The 22545-nt window shown below is 44.6% G+C and overlaps 1 protein-coding gene across 20 annotated transcripts in view; it reads right to left on the bottom strand.

Annotated features, from left to right (window-relative positions):
- Window positions 1-22545, bottom strand: part of susd1 (sushi domain containing 1) — a 93115-nt gene that overhangs the window by 41748 nt on the left and 28822 nt on the right. For 19 of the 20 annotated variants that reach the window (XR_005942752.1, XM_041185597.1, XM_041185593.1 and 16 more), the window contains 4 exons: window positions 15698-15877; window positions 4305-4484; window positions 2340-2519; window positions 841-1020 (listed from right to left, as the gene is read on the bottom strand). Coding sequence is in view for 19 of the 20 variants with exons in the window: in XM_041185597.1 (XP_041041531.1) it covers window positions 841-1020; window positions 2340-2519; window positions 4305-4484; window positions 15698-15877 (720 nt within the window). In the remaining variant the exon portion in view is untranslated. The remainder of the gene's footprint in view (window positions 1-840; window positions 1021-2339; window positions 2520-4304; window positions 4485-15697; window positions 15878-22545) is intronic. The other variant, XM_041185599.1, reaches the window with a different exon arrangement.

Genomic DNA, 22545 nt, shown 5'->3' with positions numbered 1-22545 from the left:
AGAAGATCTGTAACCTAACATCCAGCTGCCTTGGTTCCGTATCCCTTAATAGCCTTAGCTAGCAAAAATCTATTAATTGAATATTTTAAATGTTTAATTAAGCCAGCGTCTACTGATTTTTGTGTGAAAGAGCCCCACACTTTTACATCTCTTTGCACGAAGAAGTGTTTCCTAACTTCTCTCTTGAATGGTCCAGCTCTGAATTTAAGGTTATGTCTTCATGTCCTGGATTCTCTCCACCAGTGGGAAATGTTTCTCTCTTTCCACCCTATTAATTCCTTTCAAAATCCTAAACATCTCAATCAAATCAGCAGCACCCCCCCCACCACCCCACCCTGACCCCCCAACTTTCTACATTCCACAAAATATGGCCTAGATTATGTAACTTCTCCACATAATTCTAACCCTTGGAGCCTTGGTAACATTCTGGTGAATCTGCACTGTTCTCCTTCCGAAGTAGCCTCTCTAAGGTGCAGTGCCCAGAACTGTACACTTTACTCCAGAATGTGGTCCAGCCAGGGCTTTGTCCAGAGGAGGAAAATTAACTCTACTGCATATCCAATTGTCTGGTTATAATGCAGCTGTCCATTAGATTATGTACTCAAGTCTGCAGTGGGAACGTGAACCCATAATCTAACCACTCAGATGTGCGAGAGCCACCAATGAGCATATTGCATTCACATGCAGGATAACTAATGTCAGTGAGGGATTTCATGAAATTTGACTCATTGAAAGAAAAATTCAGTGAGAGGAAAACCATCGAATGCAGTCACTCCTGGGATATCATTCCCATAGAGACTCAGATTAACTCAGGCTTAAAAACATTTCTGGAGCACTGACCTTCACATTCCATGTTTACTCCTTCCCACTGCCCCCGGGCAGAGCAGATGGATGTGTTGTTTCCTCTCACATGCACATAGCCAACCTGGCACAGGTACATGACCGTACTTCCATAGGTTGTGTTAACTGGGGGATATGACACTGTGTTCAGTAAAGCTGATGGTGATCCACAGTCAACAGCTGAGGAGACAGGAATCCAAGTTTATTTAATTTACTTGTCTGTGTATTGGTGAATTTCTAATAAGCAGAAACTGGAACCTCCACTCCATAACAATTAATTTGCACAAAGCAAGTCCGACAGGAAAACACAATGAGTACACTGGGAGAAATCTCCTACTTTTCCTTGGAAAATGTTAGAAAATATTTAGTGTTCAACCATACTGGCGGACAGATCCAAATTTTTCATGACCCTGCTGAAAGGACAACTCCAACCTTGAGGCATAGCAAGAGGAACTCAAACCCTCAAGCCAGTTACTTAGCAACAGCTTAAATAAAAATAAATTGCATCAGAAAATGTATTCCTAGGAACTAATTTTGTGGAATGGAGCAATTTTCCTGTCAATTTTATTGATAATACATATACCCATAATTATACCTGGATCATTGCCCAAATCACATGTAAATTGAGATGGAGACCATCAGATCAGGAGAATTAATGTGGTTAAAGAGCTGGAGCTGGATTTTCGAGGCCTGCCTGTGGAGTGGGAGGACCAAAAACAGGTGGGCCCAGAATTTCCTGCCACCATCAGTTCCGGTTCTGACTGGGAACCTTTTTGAAAGTGTTGACTTGTGGACCCCACACCGTGGCCGAAACCTGCCAGTGAAGGTTAAAGGTGGGCCCGCGTCCCACAAGAAGATCAGGGAGGCCGGTGCCCTGGGAACCTTTAACCCCAACCACCCCACTTCACCACCCCCTCCCTGCCCATATGGCACAAGATCACCATAGCTGTGGCAATTCATCATTAAAACTAGGCCGATGTTCCAGTAAACGGAGGCGGGCATTCCAGTGTGCTGGGTTGGCCATCCGCTCACCTCCATTGCAGCCTCGGGCCTCAGGCCTGCCTCCAGAGGCCACGGGTTGGATTCCATCCCATCCCCAACACCCTGCAGCAAAAATATTGCATGCAGGGGCCCTTTATATGAAGACTGGTCTGCCGAGTCGGGAAATTTCTTTACTGAGGTGAGAATGTAAACTTTGGAACATGGCTGAGGTGAGTAGTTTAAATGCATTTAACAGGAGGATAGATGTGCCCATGAAGGAGAATGGAACAGAAGATTATGCTGAAAGACTTATACGAGGAAAGATGGGAAGAGGCTCAAGTGGAGCATAAGCTTATGCTGGTTGGGCTGAATGGCTTGGTCTGTGCTGCATTTCCTATGTAAACCATGCAACATGTTTAACAATTAGTTACTAAAATCACAAATGCAATTAGGCCTGGGAAATTATTCCTACATAGTCTCAATTTAACTCAGCCTTAGAAATGTTATGGAGCACCGACCTTCACATTCCAGGTTTGCTCCTTCCCACTGCTCCTGGGCAGAGCAGATGGATGTGTTGTTTCCTCTCACATGCACATAGCCAACCTGGCACTGGTACACGACTGTACTTCCACAGGTTGTGTTAACTGGGGGATATGATACTGTGTTCAGTAAAGCTGGTGGTGATCCACAGTCAACAGCTGAGGAGACAGGAACCAAATTAGTTTAATTTACTTTTGGGTGCATTGGTGAATTTCTAAAGCAGAAACCAGAACCTCCATCCCAACCAATTTGCACAAAACAAGCCCCGTGGGCAACAATTAATGTCACTGGTTTGGGAGGGAAATCATGGCATGGGAATTGGGAGAATCTTCCTATTCATTTCTGAAAAGGGTCATGGGATTTTCAATATTCACTTGAACACACAGACAGAATGTGTCTTCCAAAAGATTGCATCTTCAACAATGCAGCACTGCTTTAGGCTGATTGTTAGACTGATACATTACCCTGGACCAGACCCCAGTTTTTGGTAATTTTCAATGCTAATTCCAATAATTGTACGTTGAGGAAGAATGAGTCTGAAACTAGCCCGTACCTTAAAACAGGTTTTTCCAAGACAGCAAAGTAACATCACAGATTCACCTAGTTCCACCCAGACACTCAGAGTGAACTGGTTTATATATTCCTGCAATGATTCCCTAATCCCTCACCAAGTGGGGACAGCTATGCTTAATTACCAACTTGAAGCGTGTATTATATGCAGCGCAATTTCAACATTAATGTTCAACTAGGATCAATAACATTTTGTTTAGAGTAAGCAAAGTTTGAGATTCAAGACACTTACTAAGAGAATAAAGCCAGAAGAGTCCTTGGGTTTTGAACAAGCAAAAATAAACTTTACAAGGTCATAAAGATAAAACAATTTATAATATCTATCTGATACTCATTCCGGGTTAATATGAACTACATGTGAATTCACAGGCTACCTGCAGTCGAATGCACCACATACACAATAAATGGCAGATGCGATCAAGGCAGAGTCTATGGATTTCGCAACAACCCACCCAGACATCTCAGACGCCATCAATGACAATCCACCTTGCAGGGTTTCAATCTCGTCTTCCAAGATTCAGTTCCCCTGGATGCCAAGACTGTACTCAAGCACCAGCTCACATTTACAATTACAGTTCTTCGGCCAGGCCAAGCAGAACACCACTGCTCCAATGGGGTATCTTCACCCCAGCAGCCTGCAACATGGAATCACCAACCTTCAGCTGCCTTCTTGGATCTTCAGGGCTTCTCCTGAGCCCTCTTCAATTACCAGGCTCAGACTGCATCAACAACGGCCCACCTCAGGGTTTCACTTAAAGTCCACTCCCCGCAGCTGTTTTGCTATTTAGAGCCTGTTTCTCTGCTCCTCTCTTTTTAACTGAACTGGGGTCTTTTCCTGTCCCCTCTCTGGGACTCTTCTTTTGGGACCTCTCCCTACCCCCTCTCCCTCTCCCCTGCCGGAAACACTAGTATTCCCTGGCATTCCAATCCCGGTCACCTGACCTGGGTTTTCCCACCATTTTTCTTCTGGCACATGTGCACTGGGCCCAAAGGACATACAAGTACCGATCTGCGCATGTGCAGCCCTCTCCCAGTCTGCACATGCACACAAACTCCGAGGCCCATCGAGAGTTGAAGTTCCTGACCTCCGCTCTCAACGTTAAGTTTGCCTTCCATAACAAGGTCCACAGTGAGCTGTGAACCCATTCTTTACCCACTTAAATGTCGGAGTTAGATCATTTGAGCCATGTTGATTTCAGGTACCCCGACTATAAATACAATAAAAAATTACTATAAGGATTCGTCTAGAAGTTTGATTCAATTAGAAGAAAAATTAGATGAGAGAAAAATCACAAATGTAAAGTCATTGTCGAAACATTATTTGCCTATTATTTTACAGTGAATTTCATCTAGAAACATTCTGGAGCACTGACCTTCACATTCCAGGTTTGCTCCTTCCCACTGCCCCTGGGCAGAGCAGATGGATGTGTTGTTTCCTCTCACATGCACGTAGCCAACCTGGCACTGGTACATGACTGTACTTCCATAGATTGTGTTAACTGGGGGACTTGACACTGTGTTCAGTAAAGCTGGTGGTGATCGACAGTCAACGGCTGAGGAGACACAAACCTAAGTTATTGTAGATATTTTTGCATCAAAGAATGAGAAACAGAAACTGGAGCCTTCACACCAGCTCAATCTCCTAATGATGAAGGAAACAGAAGGATGATACCAGCCAGCATTTTGATGATTATATGTTGCAAATAAGTTGATGACACTTTAATTGTGCCCAGAATTAACTTATAAGAAAAGAGCACTGGGGGTTTTATGGTTGCCATTCTCCTGTGATACCACAAGAGCTAGTATCTGCTAATCCAGTCTAATGCTCATTAAATCTTTAATGGAAAGCGCTAACTGTTACATATTTGTTGGTTTGCTATATATCTTAGATGTCCAACTTATCTCAGAACAATGCAGAGTTGACACCAGTTCTAAATCTACAACAGGTTTATTCATAGTACTTATAAATATCTCAGAAATTACAAGATTTCTACATATACATGGGGCAGAATCTTGATAAGGCATCAGGTTTCTCATTATTTATCCTGTCCATACCCCTCAGGATCTTGAATACCTCTATCAAGTCTCCTCTCAGCCATCTTTTCTCCAAGGGAAATAGTCCCAATCTCTCCAATCTACCCTCATAGATACAGTTCTTTATCCGTGGAAGCATTCTTGTGAATCTCCGCTGTACTCTCTCCAATGACTTTACTTCAAGTGGTGCCCGCTTTCAGAAGCATCTTAAATATATGTTACTTTTGCAGGGCAGTTGTTACTGTCATTGGTTATTGTTATTGGTGTTGTTAGTGTGGCAACCAATTTGCAGAAAGTGAGCCCCACAAAAAAACAATGAGTCAAAGGTTCTGAGTTGGGGGAGAAACCTTGACCTGGCCACAATTCCCAACTCTTTGTGGAAGTGTCAGGGAATTTTTAATGTCCACCTGAAAAGGTGAACAAAGCCTCTGTTTAACATCCCTTCCAACGCCAACAATACAGAACTTCATTAAGTCCAGAATTTTTCGCTGAACAGGTGGGCGGGCGGGCACCCAACCCACTCAAGTGTAAAATAGCGAATGATGACATTGGGAGAGCATCCCAACGTCACTGTGCACTCGTGCAATATTTTGGTTGGCAGGTGTATGCTAAACTTGGAAATGTGTCAGCCAACAACTAAGAGGGCTATTAAGCCCAATAACAGCGCAATTAACTGGGATTTTTCGATGCCCGTCCAACATTACAGTTGGTGGGTGGCCGAATCTCAGCCAAGCGGCCTTTGCATTTTTCAGGGAACCAAATCCAAGGGCGAGATGAGGTTTCCACTATTAAATTAGAAAAATAAAAATCTATGCATAGAATTTTTATAATGTCAATGCTCAAGTGCCAGGACTGTTCAGGAAGAGCACAACAGTACCCCCCAGATCAGGTATCACTGATAGTGGTTGCATGCTGCACTCTCTACAATCTGGCACTGGCAACGGGGGACCCACTGGAGTAAGAGGATGTTGACACAGCTGCACAGGACACAGATGATTAATCCAGTAGTGAGTTGGTAAGGAGATCGCTGAGGGTATGGAGGCAGACCTCTGTAACCTCCAAGGAGGCAGGGATGCCTGGGACACCTTGATCTAATGCTCCTTCAGTTAGGCTGCCAAATAAGCGCTACCACCTCATCTAGGGCTGCCACCTCCATCCTGGATGTCTGAAATGACCCTTTCCTTTGACCCCAAAGTCCACTCAGTGCCTGTGCAATAAAGTTTCGAGCCACCCACGTCCAGCATTACATGCCAGCGTACCCTGCACTACATTAAATAAGAAAGGTAAAGCATACTCAAGCCATTATGACAAAAGAAAATTTATCTCATGTTGATAGTCAAACAAATTAACAGAACCTTCTCTGGTCTTCATCCCCATACTAGTTAAAATTAAACAAAGCATTGCACAAAAGAAAATCACCCGTGACCAGTCTCTCTTGTGCTTTTGTGGTGCCTTAAACTTACGTTTGCGAGTGCTACATCTTGGTGTTCCCCGCTCGCCGGCACCAGCATTAGAGACAGCCTGCTGACTCTGCTGTCTTATTGGCCTTGATGACCTTGGTGGTCATCCATTGGCCAGTGGAGCCTCTGTTGGCCCCGCCCGGGAGGGAGCAGCCAGTTCCATGGCTGGCATCCCCTTAGTTGCTGCAGTCTCATCAGATGCCACGGTCACTGGCAGAGAGGTGGAGGAACTGCTGCCGTCATCCAGAGCACCCTGAGAGGAGCCCGCAGAGACGACAAGCAGCTTGTGTGCCAACACGAGGTTGCTCTGGACCTCCCTGCTCACCATTGATGGATGAGTATCTAGCTGGGATACGGAGTGCTTCATCCATCCCCACACAGACACTGACCACCTGAAGTCAGTGCCTGTGTGAGGGTTTGCAGGTCTGAGTGCAACCCCAGGAACCCCTGACTCTGTCCCTGGAGCTGCCTCTCCATGATAGTTGCTAGTCTATCAATGGAGGAGGCAGTGCGATTGGCCATGAGGGATAATGCAGTGCTGATGCTCCGTGTGGACTCCTCCATAACCATGGCACGCAAACGCTCATGGCTCTCCGCCAGATCCTCCCACACATCTCGCTAGACATCCAGCACCTGCCGCCTAATGGACAACTCCAGAGGCTCATCGTCTGCCTTCGACTTAGCATCGTTCTGGTCTCCAGCTGTCCTCCGACTGTCGGTGCCTGGGACACTCTCTGCCTCTGCCTGCACCTCAAGCGAGTGTGAAGGGCCCTCACTGCTGTGCACCAGCATTCTAGCCGAAGATCTAATACCCACTGAGGTGCTGGTATCTGAGTTTGTGCCTAGTTCAGAGAGTGGGTGTGATGCAGGTGCATGTGGAGACTGGCAGTCCTCTGGCATCATAATTCTAAAAGACGGCTTCATTTTTTAATAACCCATTCACACTATCTCCTATACTCATTACCAGATGCATGCATCAACATAACAACATAGATACACACAAGTCCTTAGCATCATTAGGAGTCGCTCCAGTACAGCATCCAGGCTTTTTAAAAAATGTCCAATTTTCCTTTAAGCTTCAAACTCTTGATAACGCATCTGCGAACAGATTTTCTCTACCAGCAACATGTATAATCCGTAGATTAAATGGTTGCAATAATAGACTCCACCTGAAAAGCCTTGCACTTTTGTCTCAAAATTTGTACAGAAACTTTAAAGGATTATGATCTGTATAAACAATTGTTTCTGTTGAATTGTTCACAACATAAATTTCAAAATGCTGCAATGCTAACATCACACCAAAGGTCTGTTTTTCGATCGTTGAATATCCTCCTCACTGCACAACCAGCATCTGTGAAAAACACTCGAACAGTTTTTCAATTCGGGTATCATCCTCCTGTAACAGGACAGTCCCAGTGCCTAGATAAAAGCAAAGAACTGTGGATGCTGGAAATCCAAAACAAAAACAAAGACAGAAATACCTGGAAAAACTCAGCAGGTCTGGCAGCATCAGTAGAGAAGAGCACAGTTGATGTTTCAAGTCCTCATGACCCTTCAACTTAGTTCTTCTCCACCAATGCTGCCAGACCTGCTGAGTTTTTCCAGTCCTAATGCCTATATCGCTTGTATCAACGGCCAACTTGAATTGCTTGGTGTAATTGGGTACTGCCAAAATTGGTGCCATAGTCAACACAGTTTTCAAACTATCAAATGACTTCTGACACTCCATTGTGTTCCTTTCTAAAAGTTCAGTCAGTGGGGCAACCACTCGGCTAAAATTTAGTACAAATCTTTGGTAATAACCACTCATGCCCAGAAATCTCAAAACTTCTCATTTTATTGTAAGCACTGGGAAATCCATGATAGCCTTGACTTTCACATCTGTCGGAGCCACCTTACCATGTCCAATGGTATGGTCTAGATACGTAACTTGCGCTTTTGCAAATTCACTTTTAGCCAAGTTCATCAGCAAACTAGCTTCTTGTAGTTGAGTAAATAATTCTTCCAGATGTTGTAAATGTTCCTCCTACATCTCATTGAAAACTATTAGATCATCAATATAAACAGCACAATTGCTCAAGGCTGCAATTACTTTGTCAGCTTTTGAAATGTCGCAGGTGCATTCTTCATACCAAATGGCATGACTTTAACTGATATAGTCCACTTGGCAGTTAAAAAGCTGATACCTCCTTTGCTCTCTCTGCTAATATTCTTTTAGAAGTCAATCTTTGCGATAAATTTCGATTGTCCCACTTTATCAATGCAATCTCCCAACCATGGTATAGAATATGAATCCACTTTTGTCACTGCATTCACTTTTTGATAGCACACGCAGTCTTTGTGTTCCATCCGGTTTCAGTACCAGTATAATAGGCGAACAGTTACCGCAACTAGACTCAATGATATCATTTTGAAGCATGAAATTAATTTCTTTTTGTACTTGTGACAACTTTGCACGATTTAACCTATAAGGATGTTGCCTTATTGAAGACAAAACTTATACAGAGACATCATATAGCTTAACCTGTCTTCCCCAACTTATTTCCACAAATAGAATTGTGTGACTGCAATAGCTTTTCCAAATCACTTTGACACTTATTTAGAAGGTAACTCAATATTTCATTTAATTTTTCAAACACCTCCTCATTATCCAAATTGATTAGGGGAAAATCAATTGCAGAGTCCTGTATTTCTACCTCTTTCTCATCATCCACCATTGCCAATACCTCTTTTTGTACCTCTTCCCTGTCAAAGTATTTTTTAAACATATTTACATGACAAACCCTCTGCTTCTTTCTCCTATCTGGAGTATTTATTAAATAATTTACTTCATTCAATTTAGTGGAAAACCCACTAAACCTTGCATTTAATGTATCACCTAGTAGTGGTAACACAGCTAGTATTTTCTCTCCAGAAACAAAGCTGTGGGTTTTAGCTTTCTTACCTGCCTTCACATTCATCACTTGCTGTGATATCTTTAAATGTTCCCTAGCCAATTCACATGCTCTGTTCAATCTTTCCCTTAAATTTGATTTGTAATCAAGGAGAATAGTTTCTGAATTTTGACCTGCCAATTTCTCATGAATCAATTTCAGTGGTCCCTTTACCTCGTTACCATAAACTAGTTCAAAAGGGCTAAAACCAGTAAATGCATTAGGAATGTCTCTAATAGAAAATAAGAAAAATGGAATTCCTGTATCGCAATCCTGTGGATAATCCTGACAGTACGCTCTCAACATAGTTTTTAAAGTTTGATGCCACCTTTCCTAAGCTCCTTGTCACTCTGGATGATAAGCTGTTGACTTAAACTGTTTTATCCCCAAACTGTTCATTACTTCCTTAAACAGCTGTGACATTAAATTTGATCCCTGATCTGATTGTATTCCTTAGATAAACCATATCTTGTAAAAAATTTAGTTCACTCCTCCACAATCCTCTTAGTTGTAATACTTCTTAAAGGTATTATTTCAGGAAACCTGGTAGACACATCCATTATTGTCAGTAAGTACAGATTTCCATTTTTAGTCATAGGGATGGGTCCTACACAATCAATCATGACCCTGTAAAAGATTCTTCAAATGCTGGTATTGGGATTAAAGGCACCAGCTTAATCACTGCTTGTGGTTTTCCTGTTACTTGACATGCATGACAAGTTCTATAGAATTTGACTACATCCCTATGCAATCCTGGCCAAACAAAAATTTCCATCATTTCCTCTGTTTTCCTACTTCCTAAATGTCCCCCCATTGGAATTTCATGAGCAATTCTCAGAATCTCATTTCTATACACAACTGGGATAACAATCTGATGCACTTCCCTCCAACTTTTATTTACTGAGACATGATCTGACCTCCATTTTCTCATTAAAATATCTCCCTGAAGGTAATAACATACTGGAATACATTTTGCTTCTGTCTTTGAGTAAGTTTTCTGATATAACTGCTTTAATAGCAAATCATTTTTCTATAACTCCACTAACCTCCTTGAGTTAAACATTTCAGCTGAACTGCCTTGTATTCTTTCCTCCTGAACAATGTTATGAAACACTGTGCCAATTAATTGGATTTTGACACCTTCATCTTGCCTTTGAACTGCTTGCCCTTCTTGTTTTTCTTGTACTTCCCTATGAGCCTTTGACCTCATTACAACACAATCAGGAAACAATCCAGGATGCTCCTCTTGCAACACCTCTATTGAAAACATTTCTGCAGGCTGCTCGACTACTATAGGCATCAGCCACATTTGCGATCCAGCTATACCATTACCCAGAATAAATTGAACCCCTGCAATGGCCAATTTTTCCACCACTCCAACTATAACTTCACCTGTCCTCCATTTGCTCTTTAAATTTACCCTCCACAATGGAATAGATTTAGCAGCTCCATGAACCCCACTTATTATTACCTGCTCCTGCAATACTCTCTTTGAACAACAAATATCACTATCCCAGCACATTAAGGAATGACTAGCCGCTGTATCTCTTAAAATTTTAACATCTTTACCTACTCCACCCCGTAGTCATGGAAAGACTTTCCCTTCACACACAAAATCTTTAAACATTTCTGCAACCTGCTCCTCCGAATTCTCTTGAGTAAACTGTGAACACATTCCCTCTTCTTCATCTATCACTGATTCTCCCTGTTTCACCTGTACACAAACCATTGGTTTCTCCTGTGCCTGAATCTCAGAACCCACAGTACTTTTATTTCCAGAACTTTTCTGTACCCCAATAATTCCAACAGATTTTTCCTGCAATTTCCAACACACGGACTTCATGTGCCCAACTTTATGACAATGAAAACACCTCAATTTTTGAACGTCACTTCTCCCTTCAGTACCTTCCTTTTTATTCTGAGAAAAACTTCCTGCTACTCTTTCTCTTCCCTGACTACCTACCTTCCTTTCACCCTCCCACTTTTTATTCTTCTCCAAAAAAAACCAAACTCATAATCATTAGAAATCTCTACTGCTCGTCTTACAGAATCAACCTTCTGTTTCTCCACGTGAGTTCTCACTACCAAAGGGATTGAATCTTTAAATTCTTCCAAAATAATTACTTCCCTAGAAGCTGCATTCATTGACTCTATTTTTAATGCCTGTATCCACCAGTCAAAATTATTTTCTTTTACTCTTTCAAACTTGATATATAAGTTTAGCCAGGCTGTTTTCTCATATTCCTAAATTTCTGCCTGTATGCTTCAGGAACTAACTCATATGCGCTCAAGATAGCCTTTTTCACCACATCATAATTCATTGATATTTCTTCGGATAGCAAAGCATATACCTCATGTGCTCTACCCACCAACCTAGACTGTAATAATAATGTCCAGTTTTCCTGTGGCCATTTCATCTGTTTAGCTAGCTTCTCAAATTAAATAAGAATGCTTCAAAGTCTTTTTCCTCAAACTTTGGAAAAGCTAATCTAAACATTTCCCCGCTGGGTTCTACTCTACTGGCATCTCCATTTTAACTGCCAACATTTTCAGTTGGAATTCTCTCGCTCTCTCTTTTCTCTTTCCTCCTTCTCTATCTTCACAATTTCTAATTCCCTTTCTTGTTTTCTTTCTCTCTCCTGCCTTTCTACCTGTTCCCTCTGGAATGCCCATTCTCTTTCCTTTGCTTCTAATTCAAGATTTTTTCAGTTCCTTTGCTTGTTCAAATGCAAGCATCTTCATTTGTAACTGAAGTCTCACCAGCTCCAGCTGTGACTCACTAGTGTCAGGTATCATTTCCAACTGTAGATGCTGTGCTATACTTTTAATTATATCTGTTTTTGTAGCCCCGGAGGTAACACCAATTTTAACTTACCTGCCAACTCTATTAACTTACTCTTGGTTACTTGTTGCAACCTAATTAGAGTTATATCTTCTACTCCCAGACAAGTCTTATCAATTGCCAAAGTCATCTTGCTGTCTCATCACTTCTAAAATACCTCACCAGCTCCTGAATTCAAAGTGCTTCTGATACGCATAACCTTAAGATTCACCAATTCCAAAACAATCAAGGAATTATAAATATTATCCCGTCAAAAGCTCCCAGTTGTTATGACACAGCTGAGTTATAAAGGCTGAGTTAATTAAAATCTCAGAGGGAAACTTTAAACAACTGTCATAGCTTTTCCAAATCACTTTGACACTTGTTTTGAAGGTAACTCAATATTTTATTTAAATTTGCAAGCACCCCCTCATTATCCAATTTGATTAGAGGAATATTTTTCAATTGGTATGTTTTGAGTTGCAGCTCTAAATTCAGGAATAAGACCACCAGTTCTTGAGAGGTTTTTTATATCAAACTAAATGAATCATTTACAAAAATTAAACACTTACACGTGGCTACAAATTACTACTATCATAGCTTTTAACAAATTCCCAAACTAATCTCCATTAAGGCAACAATAACCAATAGGCTCAAACAGTTACCAGGCAAAGCATTTTTTACTGTATGAATTCAAAATGAGATTCCTTTCAATTTGGTTCCTTTGCAGACAGTTGTAGGCTTACAGCTGTAAAAACTTACATGCCTCTGACCTGCATGCACAAACTCCTTTCTGTTATACCCAGCCTTCCCCATTTGAATGTAAATTCTCACTGTATCACCAGCTCCTTTGAATCCCTTTCATAGTACCAATTTTATTAGTAGTATAAACATTGCCTGGTGTCTCTTAGCTAGGTGCAAGATTTCATTCCCACTCTTGAATGCCCTATTCAACAAAATGAAAATTCAGCCTTTACCTTACTGTTTACATCTCAAAACTATCATACATCAAAGCACTCAGACTAGTTGGCTTCAATCCTATTAACACACACACAGGCTGAACATCTATTTAAAAATATAATTTCCAATAACATTATGTACATTAATATCTCTTCCTGACATGCTCACATCTGGTTAGAATTAGGAAGTCTGCGACCTTTCAATGTTGTTATGGGTCGTCTTCTCCTGAAAGGAGAGAGGAGCATTGAATATAAAGATTGAGTTAGATTCTCTACCTGCATCGCCATTGCCGCCTGGCCAATCCCACCTGAGGAGCACCTTGAAGGGCACATCTAAGTCGTGGCCCTCAAGCCACAAGGCACTCAGCCCAAGCAGCCAGGGCTCACCCCCTTGACCAGCTCCATCATCAATGATGGTTGGCACTCAGGCTCTAACACCTCTGAACTCCACAGGGGAACGGCCAACCCTTAACACTTCAACACACTGATCCATGCCAACCCGGTACTCACCATTCCTGAGCGCAATAGGTCGTTAAACCTCTTGCGGCACTGGACCCAGGTGCGCCGCACAAAATCATGGCTGCTGACCTGTGTTGCCCCCCCCTCCCCCCAAGCTCTTTTTGTAAGGTGCAGTGGCCTCCTCCTTCCATCCCTGGGGACAAGGGTGTCACTCCTGGCAGCCACCTCCTCTGGGCGAACCGCAAGGCACTCATCCGAAAACCAGGGTGGTGGTGGGGGGCAGCGGGGTGCGGGGGGGGGGGGGGTGGGGGGCAAGTGCCCACCCAATCTGCCCTCCCGCCTGGCGTTTCCAGCTGCATTTGAATCCATAATTTTTAATCTCCTGCTGATGACACCGGAGATGTCTTCATCACTGGCAGTCTTCCAGGGCCTGATTGTGCAAGTTTTAAACCAGCCGCTGGGTCGCCATTGCACCCAGCGGCCAACAGGTCCCGCCCCCGTCCGCCACTTCCTGACCATTGGAGGGCCACCGTTCACACCTGGCGGGACTTAATTGGCTCCCCCAGCGTGAAATTGCAGCCGGGGGACTGATCGCAGGCAGCAGCCCGTTTCCAGGTCGCACCCCGGCCTACTAACCAAGCCCACACACCGATCTCCAAAATCCTGCCCCAAGTGTGGGTCAGAAGCCCGCATTGTCTGGAAAACAGTCAAGCAATGTGATTCCCCTCCCCCCACCCCGGAGCAAACAATTAATGGCCAGGGGGAAGACGGGCACTCGGAGCTGGAGGGCCAATCAGAGACCTTCCAGCTTGAAAGGAGCAGCACGTTGCCACGGCAGGTAAGTGAGGGAGAGGGGGCTTCAAGATGGAGGTACCCTCTCTAAACCTTAAAATTAAAAATAGCCTTTGCAGCCAGGCAACCATTGTGAGGTGGGATAGGGTGGATGGATGAGCGGTGGGGCAAGACACCCACAAGGTGGCCCCTGGCTAACTGAGAGTTCCTCTAAGCCTTCCCGGATTGCTTTCTCCACCAGCCCCACCCCCACCCCGTCCTCCCCTGTAGCCTTCCTTCATTAGAAGGCCTTTAACGGGAGGGATATTTTATGTGGAATGGAGCCCGGGAATTGGCACTCAGAGCAGCATTGCCAAATTCTGTGTCCCGCCTGCATTTGTTCCATGCTCCAGATGGGGCTAAAACTCCAGTTCATTGTTTCTAACCCTAAGTTAAGCTGAGACTTTGGCCTTGGCCCATCCATCTTCAGCTGCTTCATCGATGACCTTCCTTCCATCATAAGGTCAGAAGTGGGGATGTTCGCTGATGATTGCACAATGTTCAGCACCATTCGCGACTCCTCATGTACTGAAGCAGCCCATGTCCAAATGCAACAAGACCTGGACAACATCCAGACGATCACATATTGGGGGGTTATCATTGACCAGAAACTGAACTGGACTAGCCATATAAATACTGTGGCTGCAAAAGCAGTTCAGAAGCTAGGAATCATGCAATGAGTAATTCACCTCCTGACTCCCCAAAACCTGTCCACCATCTCCAAGGCACAAGTCAGGAGTGTGATGGAATACTCTCCACTTGCCTGGATGAGTGCAGCTCCCACAACACTCGAGAAGCTGGACACCATCCAGGACAAAGCAGCCCGCTTGATTGGTACCCCATCCACAAACACTCACTCCCTCCACCATCGACGCACAGTAGCAGCGGTGTGTACCATCTACAAGATACACTGCAGGAATTCACCAAGGCTCCATCGACAGCACCTTCCAAACCCACAACCACTACCATCTAGAAGGACAAGGGCAGCAGACACATAGGGGCACTGCCACCTGGAAGTTCCCCTCCAAGCCACTCACCATCCTGACTTGGAAATATATCGCCGTTCCTTCAGTGCCGCTGGCTCAAAATCCTGGAACTCCCTCCCTAACAGCACTGTGGGTGCACCTACAGCACATGGACTGCAGCAGTTCAAGAAGGCAGCTCACCACCACCTTCTCAAGGGCAACTAGGGATGGGCAACAAACGATGGCCTAGCCAGCGAAGCCCGCATCCTGTGAGTGAATAAAAAAAAACTTTCATGGCACCAACCTTCACATTCCAGGTTTGCTCCTTCCCACTGTCCCTGGACAGAGCAGATGGATGTGTTGTTTCCTCTCACATGCACGTAGCCAACCTGGCACTGGTACACGACTGTACTTCCATAGCTTGTGTTAAGTGGTGGATATGACACCGTGTTCAGTAAAGCTGGCAGTGATCCACAGTCAACAGCTGAGGAGACACAAACCCAAGTTATTGTTGAATAATTTTGGTTATATTTGCAAAATTAACAACCTAAACTGAGCCTCTGGGCCAAATTTAGCCTGAAGGAGAAGAGAAAGAGCCAAAGAGCTATGAATCTAAGGTTGGAATTTACACTGGGTTCCCTGCCCCAGGCATAAAACTTAGGTGCAAGCCCACCTTTGATTAGTTGGCTTGTGATACAGCCATTTAGCCTTTAATTGGCTTGATGCAGGCCCCCACTACCTCCCCCCCACACCAAACCCCACTCCCCCAAGCTTATGTGGGAGGATGTCCCGCCTCTGAGAGCTACCAGCCAATTAAATGGCCAGAAGCTCTTGTCCCAGAAGAACCACTGGTAGAGCGATGGCCACTGTTGGGACTACAACATTCTCAAGGAAGGCATTCAACAATGGAGCCTGGACCGTGAGGTGAGTCCACGGTCTCCATAGGGATAGTCTGGCAGGCCCCAGCGAGGAGTAGGTTGGCGGAGGGTGATGGGCAGGTGGACAGGGAAAATCACTGGAGGGGGGTGAGTTCACACCTTGTGGGGGAGGCTGGACACTTAAGAATATAAGAACATAAGAAATAGGCGCAGGAGTAGGCCATTCTGGCCCCTCAAGCCTGCCCCGCCATTCAATATGATCATGGCTTCTCTGCCCCAGGCCTCAACTCCTCTTTCACGCCCAGTCCCTCATAGCCCTCAACTCTCCGATATTTCAAAAATTTACCTCCTCTTTAAATGCTTTCAGTGATCGAGCCTCCACAACTCTCTGGGGCTGAATTTTGCACTGGCAGGATTTTACGGTTCCGCCGCGGTCAATGCAGTTTTGAACGGCTCGCCGCAATTGACAGCGCCTTCTCCGGCGCAACGGGGTCATAAAATTCCACCCTTGGTGCCGGCCTACCCTACTGCGGATAAAGTCTCAGCAGTGGGGGGATAAGAGGCCCTTAAGTGAAAAGTCAGCTCTGAAGAAGAGTCATATGGACTCAAAACATTAACTCTGTTCCTCTCTCCACAGAGGCTGCCAGACCTGCTGAGCTTTGCCAGCATTTTCTGTTTTTATTTTTTAAGCGATTGGTTGTGTCTTAACGATGTTTCCACAGGTTTGAAACAGTGACAATGCACGGCTGTGAAAGCTGGACCATCAAGGAGAGTGACAAGGTTTGAATAAGAGCATTTAAAATAAAAGGTCTCAGACGTGAGTCACGGACAGCCAAGCAGACAAACGATGGGCGCTTGAGAAAGCTGGTGCTAAGGGGAACTTGTTTGATGTGGTGATATCAAGGAAGCTCACATACTTTGGACACATGATGCGAACAGGAGGGGAGTGTTTGGACAAAGAAGTAACTCAAGGCAAAACACCTGGAAATGTGCACAAGGAAGGCCCAAGATGGCAATGACGGGTAATATCAGAATGCGGACTGGCCTCTCTATGGACTGGCAGTGAGGGCAGCTGAGGGTAGAAATCAGTGGAGAAAAGCTGTTCATAGTGAGGCCGGCCCTCAGAACGAGGACAGATAAAAGGCAAGACGAGACAGATAAGCCGAGCGCATTCAAACAGGTATTTCATTAAAAAAGATCTGGAATGATAAGTAATTATGCTGCTAAAGTAGTAGCTTGTATAGACAGTAAAATAAACAAATTGTCAGTCCCTTTCTCAGCAATCAAAACAACACTTCACACCCATTTTATTAAAAAGAATTTGATCGCTTATCTTTGGAAGGTTTAGCCTGGCTGAGAGGTATTTGGAGACTGGGTGCTGTGCAGGATTTTTAAAGGGAAGCTAAAGGATACTCACTGAAACCAAGAGCTGAATTTTGCCGTTGGCGAGCAGGGGGCAGGGCCCGCTCACCGACGCGCAAAATGACACGGGATGACGTCAGGTGGAACCCCCGATATCACTCCGCCCCATTTAAATATTCAAGAAGGCGGGGGCACAGCCAAATCAGCTGTGCGCCCGCCGACCTGTCAATGGCCAATTGAGGCCATTGACAGGATAATTAAAACAATTAAAGGACCTGCCCATCCAATCTTAAGGTTGGTGGGCAGGCCAGGAGCCCCGGCGAGGAATAGAAAAAGCATGAAACCTCATCCACGGGTGAGATGAGGTTTCATGTCGGGTTTAAAAAACTTTAATAAAGTTTGAGTGAAATTTATTAACATGTCCCATCTCACATTGTCACATGAGGGGGACATGTTAAGGATTTTTTTATTTTTCTATTTTTAATGTTTGTACAACTTTCAGCGATCTCCCTGAGGCAGCATTTAGTCTCAGGGAGATGTGCGCTCTGTCGTGTGCATGCGCGAAAGAGCGCACTCTTGCATTTGGGGAATCCCCCCCTGCCCGCACAGAAAGCACATAGCACTTCCCGCCGGCCATCATGCTGGACGGGCCTTAATTGGCCCGCCCACTTAAAATGGCAGCGGTGCCCACTTCTATGGCGGGGATCGGCTCCCCGCCCGCCAGAGATTGGGTCGGGCAAGCCCGCCCAACAGGCAGAAAATTCTGCCCCAAGATGCCAGGAATATTGGAGAAACTGATCTTCGCCTTGCTTACGCCAAATAAAACAATTCTGATGCGGGGAGCTGTGGCAAGTTCTTCACTTTTGGATCATTACAGGAGAATTAATTTGTATTTTTTTGAATGCATTAATTCCAACCATAACACCCAGCTGCTCTGTGCATTTACCTTATTTGAATTAAAGGAGCTTAACAATTATATGGGAGGATATCCCACCTAACGTTTGCTCGGCCTGCCTTCTGTGATATTGAAGAAGGGTTAATCCAAAAGACAAGGATATCCAATACTGATCACAAGAGGATACTACAGTTACGATAGCCTGGTTATGATATTGTGCAAACAATTATTGGGCAGTGTGAGTCAACTCCCATATTTCCTCTGGTGGGATAGTCCAAGACAAGGCGGCAAAACCTTAAAATTGGAGCTTGGCCATTTGGTGTGATGTCCGGAAGCACTTCTTCCACTCCAAAGGGCAGCTGAAATATGGAATTCACGCCCCCAAAAAGCTGGTGAGCCTGGGGTGTTAATTGAAAATGTCAAAACTGAGATTGACATGTTTTTATTAGGCAAGGTAATAAGGGTTACGGTACTGAGGCCAATAGATAGATTTGAGATGCAGATCAGCTATGAACAGCAAAACAGTCTCGAGGGGCTGAATGGCTTCCTCCTGTTCTTATGATCACAGCAAAATGCTCAGACTGCACATGGGAGCGACTGCTATCACTGAACTGGAAAATATATCTACAGCAGAATCCAAATTTGCAACAAATTGTTACAATCCCAACTAGAGACCAGAAACTTTTCTTAACAAGTTATTTACTGAAAGGATGAAGCCACCAAGATTTCATGATTGAAAACAGAAGAACTTTTATTGTACAAGAGTCAAACAAAGCAAACACTAAATATTCTCTTATGTACCCTCCTATACTCTAAAACCTAGAATTAATATGCATGAAATATGAATTAACTGCACATTAAATGACAGATACAACTAAGACAGATCTTACGAGTTGGCTCAGCAGACTACTCAAAGTTTAGGTTATCAAATTCAGTCACTAAGTCCTTCAAAACTCTATCTTATGAAGTATTTCAGCTTCTCTCCTTCTAGTGGGTACCCTGATCCCCAGTTGACAGCAGTGCACAACCAACCTGAGTTCCGCAGGCACGGTGTTCTCCTAAAATGGCACCCATCTGCAGAACCTCCTCAACTCAGTCCGCATGGCATAGATCAACCAATGTCATCTTCAAGTAACAGAAACAGCAGCAGCAACTGCACATTTGCTTATTCTCAGCTTCTGGATCTAGTTGTTGTCTTCTTCAGCCTACCTGTACTGCAATACTGGACTCATCATCTACTGAGCTTTGATGGCTCTGTCTCCTTTTATATATCTTCAACCAGAAGTTTTGGTTTCCAATCTCAGTTTCAGTTTTAGCTTCCTGAGAAACTGGGGGGCGTCAGTTTCCTTTTTCAGTTTCCATTTTTCAATTAGGGTCTGTCTTAAAAAAATACAAGCTCTTCCCAAAGATTCCATTATAAAATAGGATTATAATAGGAGTAATCATAGGATTGATGCTGCGGTGAGCAAGCTATTCTTAACATTTGTGTCTTTGTCTTTCTGGAATACAATCCACTCCTCTTAATTCAGAATTATTTAATTTGAATTAACCAATAATTCAATATTTTTAGCATTGAAATCCTAATTTCCCACATTATTTGAGTTTTTAAAAATTAATTCATAGGATGTGGGCTTTGCTGGCTGGGCCAGCATTTATTGCCCACCCCTAGCTGTCCTTGAGAAGATGGTGGTGAGCTGCCTTCTTGAACTGCTGCAGTCCCTGTGGTGTAGGTACACCCACAGTGCTCTTAGGAAGGGAGTTCCAGGATTTTGACCCTGTGACAGTGTATGTTTCCAAATCAGCATGGTGGGTGGCTTGGAGGGGAACTTCCAGGTGGTCGGGTGTTCCCATCTATCTGCTGCCCTTGTCCTTCTAGATGGTAGTGGTCATGGGTTTGGAAGGTGCTGTCGAATGAGCCTTGGTGAATTCCTGCAGTGCATCTTGCTGGTGGTGCACACTGCTGCTACTGTGCATCGGTGGTGGAAGGAGTGAATGTTTGTGGATGTGGTGCCAATCAAGTGGACTACTTTGTCCTGGACAGTGTCCAGCTCCTTCAGTGTTGTGGGAGCTGCACCCATCCAGGCAAGTGGGGATATTCCATCACACTCCTGACTTGTGCCTTGTAGACGGTGAACAGGCTCTGGGGAGTCCGGAGGTGAGTTATTCATCGCACGATTCCTGGCCTCCGACCTGCTCTTGTAGCCATAGCATTTATATGGCTAGTCCAGTTCAGTTTCTGGTCAATGGTTGATAGAGGGTGATTCAGTGATGGTAATGCCATTGAATGTCAAGGGGCGATGGTTGGATTCTCTCTTGTTGGAGATGGTCATTGCCTGACACTTGTGTGGTGCGAATGTTACTTGCCACTTGTCAGCCCAAGCCTGAATATTGTCCAGGTCTTGCTGCATTTGGACATGGACTGCTTCAGTATCTGAGAATGATGCTGAACATTGTGCAATCATAGGCGAGAATCCCCATTTCTGACCTTATGATGGAAGGAAGGTCATTAATAAAGCAGCCGAAGATGGTTGGGCCTAGGACACTACCCTGAGGAACTCCTGCAGTGATGTCCTGGAGCTGAGATGATGGACCTCCAACAACCACAACCATCTTCCTTTGTGCTACGTATGACTGCAACCAGCGGAGAGTTTTCCCCCGACTTCCATTGAATCCCGTTTTGCTAGAGCTCCTTGATGCTACACTCTGTCAAATGCTGCCTTGATGTCAAGAGCAGTCACTCTCACCTCACCTCGGTAGTTCAGCTCTTTTGTCAATGTTTGAATCAAGGCTGTAGTGAGGTCAGGAGCTGAGTGGCCCTGGCGGAACACAAACTGGGCGTTAGCAGCTTATTGCTAAGCAAGTGCCGCTTGATAGCACTGTTGATGACCCCTACCATTACTTTACTAATGATCAAGAGTCGACTGATGGGGCAGTAATTGGCCAGGTTGGATTTGTCCTGCTTTTTGTGTACAGGACATACCTGGGCAATTTTCCACATAGCCGGGTAGATGTCAATCTTGTAGCCGTACTGGAACAGCTTGGCTAGGGGCGCAACAAGTTCTGGAGCACAGGCCATCAGTACTATTGCTGGAATATTGGCAGGGTCCATAGCCTTTGTATTATCCAGTGTCTTCAGCTATTTCTTGATATCACGTGAAGTGAATCGAATTGTTTGAAGACTGGTATCTGTGATGCTTGGGACCTCCAGAGGAGGCCGAGATAGATCATCCACTCAGCGCTTCTGGCTGAAGATTGCAGCAAATGCTTCAGCCTTATCTTTTGCAGAGATGTGCTGGGCTCCTCCATCATTGAGGATGGAGATATTTGTGGAGCCTCCTCCTCCAGTGATTTGTTTAATTGTCCACCACCATTCAAGACTGGATGTGGCAGGACTGCAGAGTTTAGATCTGATCCGTTGGTTGTGGGATCGCTTAGCTCTGTCTATCACTTGCTGCTCATGATGTTTGGCACACAAGTAGTCCTGTTATAGCTTCACCAGGCTGACACCTCATTTTTGAGTATGCCTGGTGCTGCCCCTGGCATGCCCTCCTGCACTCTTCATTGAACCAGGGTTGATCCCCTGGCTTGATGGTAATGGTAGAGTGGGGGCTATGTCAGGCCATGAGGTTACAGATTGTGCTTGAGGACAATTCTGCTGCTGCTGATAGCCCACAGCACCTCATGGATGCCCAGTTTTGAGTTGCTAGATCTGTTCGAAATCTGTCCCACTTAGCAAGGTGGTAGTGCCACACAACACGATGCAGGGTATCTTGAATGTGAAGATGGGACTTCATCTCCACAATGACTGTGCGGTGGTCACTCCTACCAATACTGTCATGGACAGATGCATCTGCGGCAGGCAGGTAGGTGAGGATGAGGTCAAGTAAGTTTTTCCCTCACCACCAGTCTAGCAGCTATGTCATTTAGGACTCGGCCAGCTCGGTCAGTAGTGGTGCTACCGAGCCACTCTTGGTGATGATTATTGAAATCTCCCAACCAGAGTACAGTCAGCACCCT

This window comes from Carcharodon carcharias, chromosome 4 (assembly GCF_017639515.1).
Source record: "Carcharodon carcharias isolate sCarCar2 chromosome 4, sCarCar2.pri, whole genome shotgun sequence".
NCBI classification, from domain to species: Eukaryota; Metazoa; Chordata; class Chondrichthyes; order Lamniformes; family Lamnidae; genus Carcharodon; species Carcharodon carcharias.
This window is presented reverse-complemented; position numbering and strand designations above follow the sequence as displayed.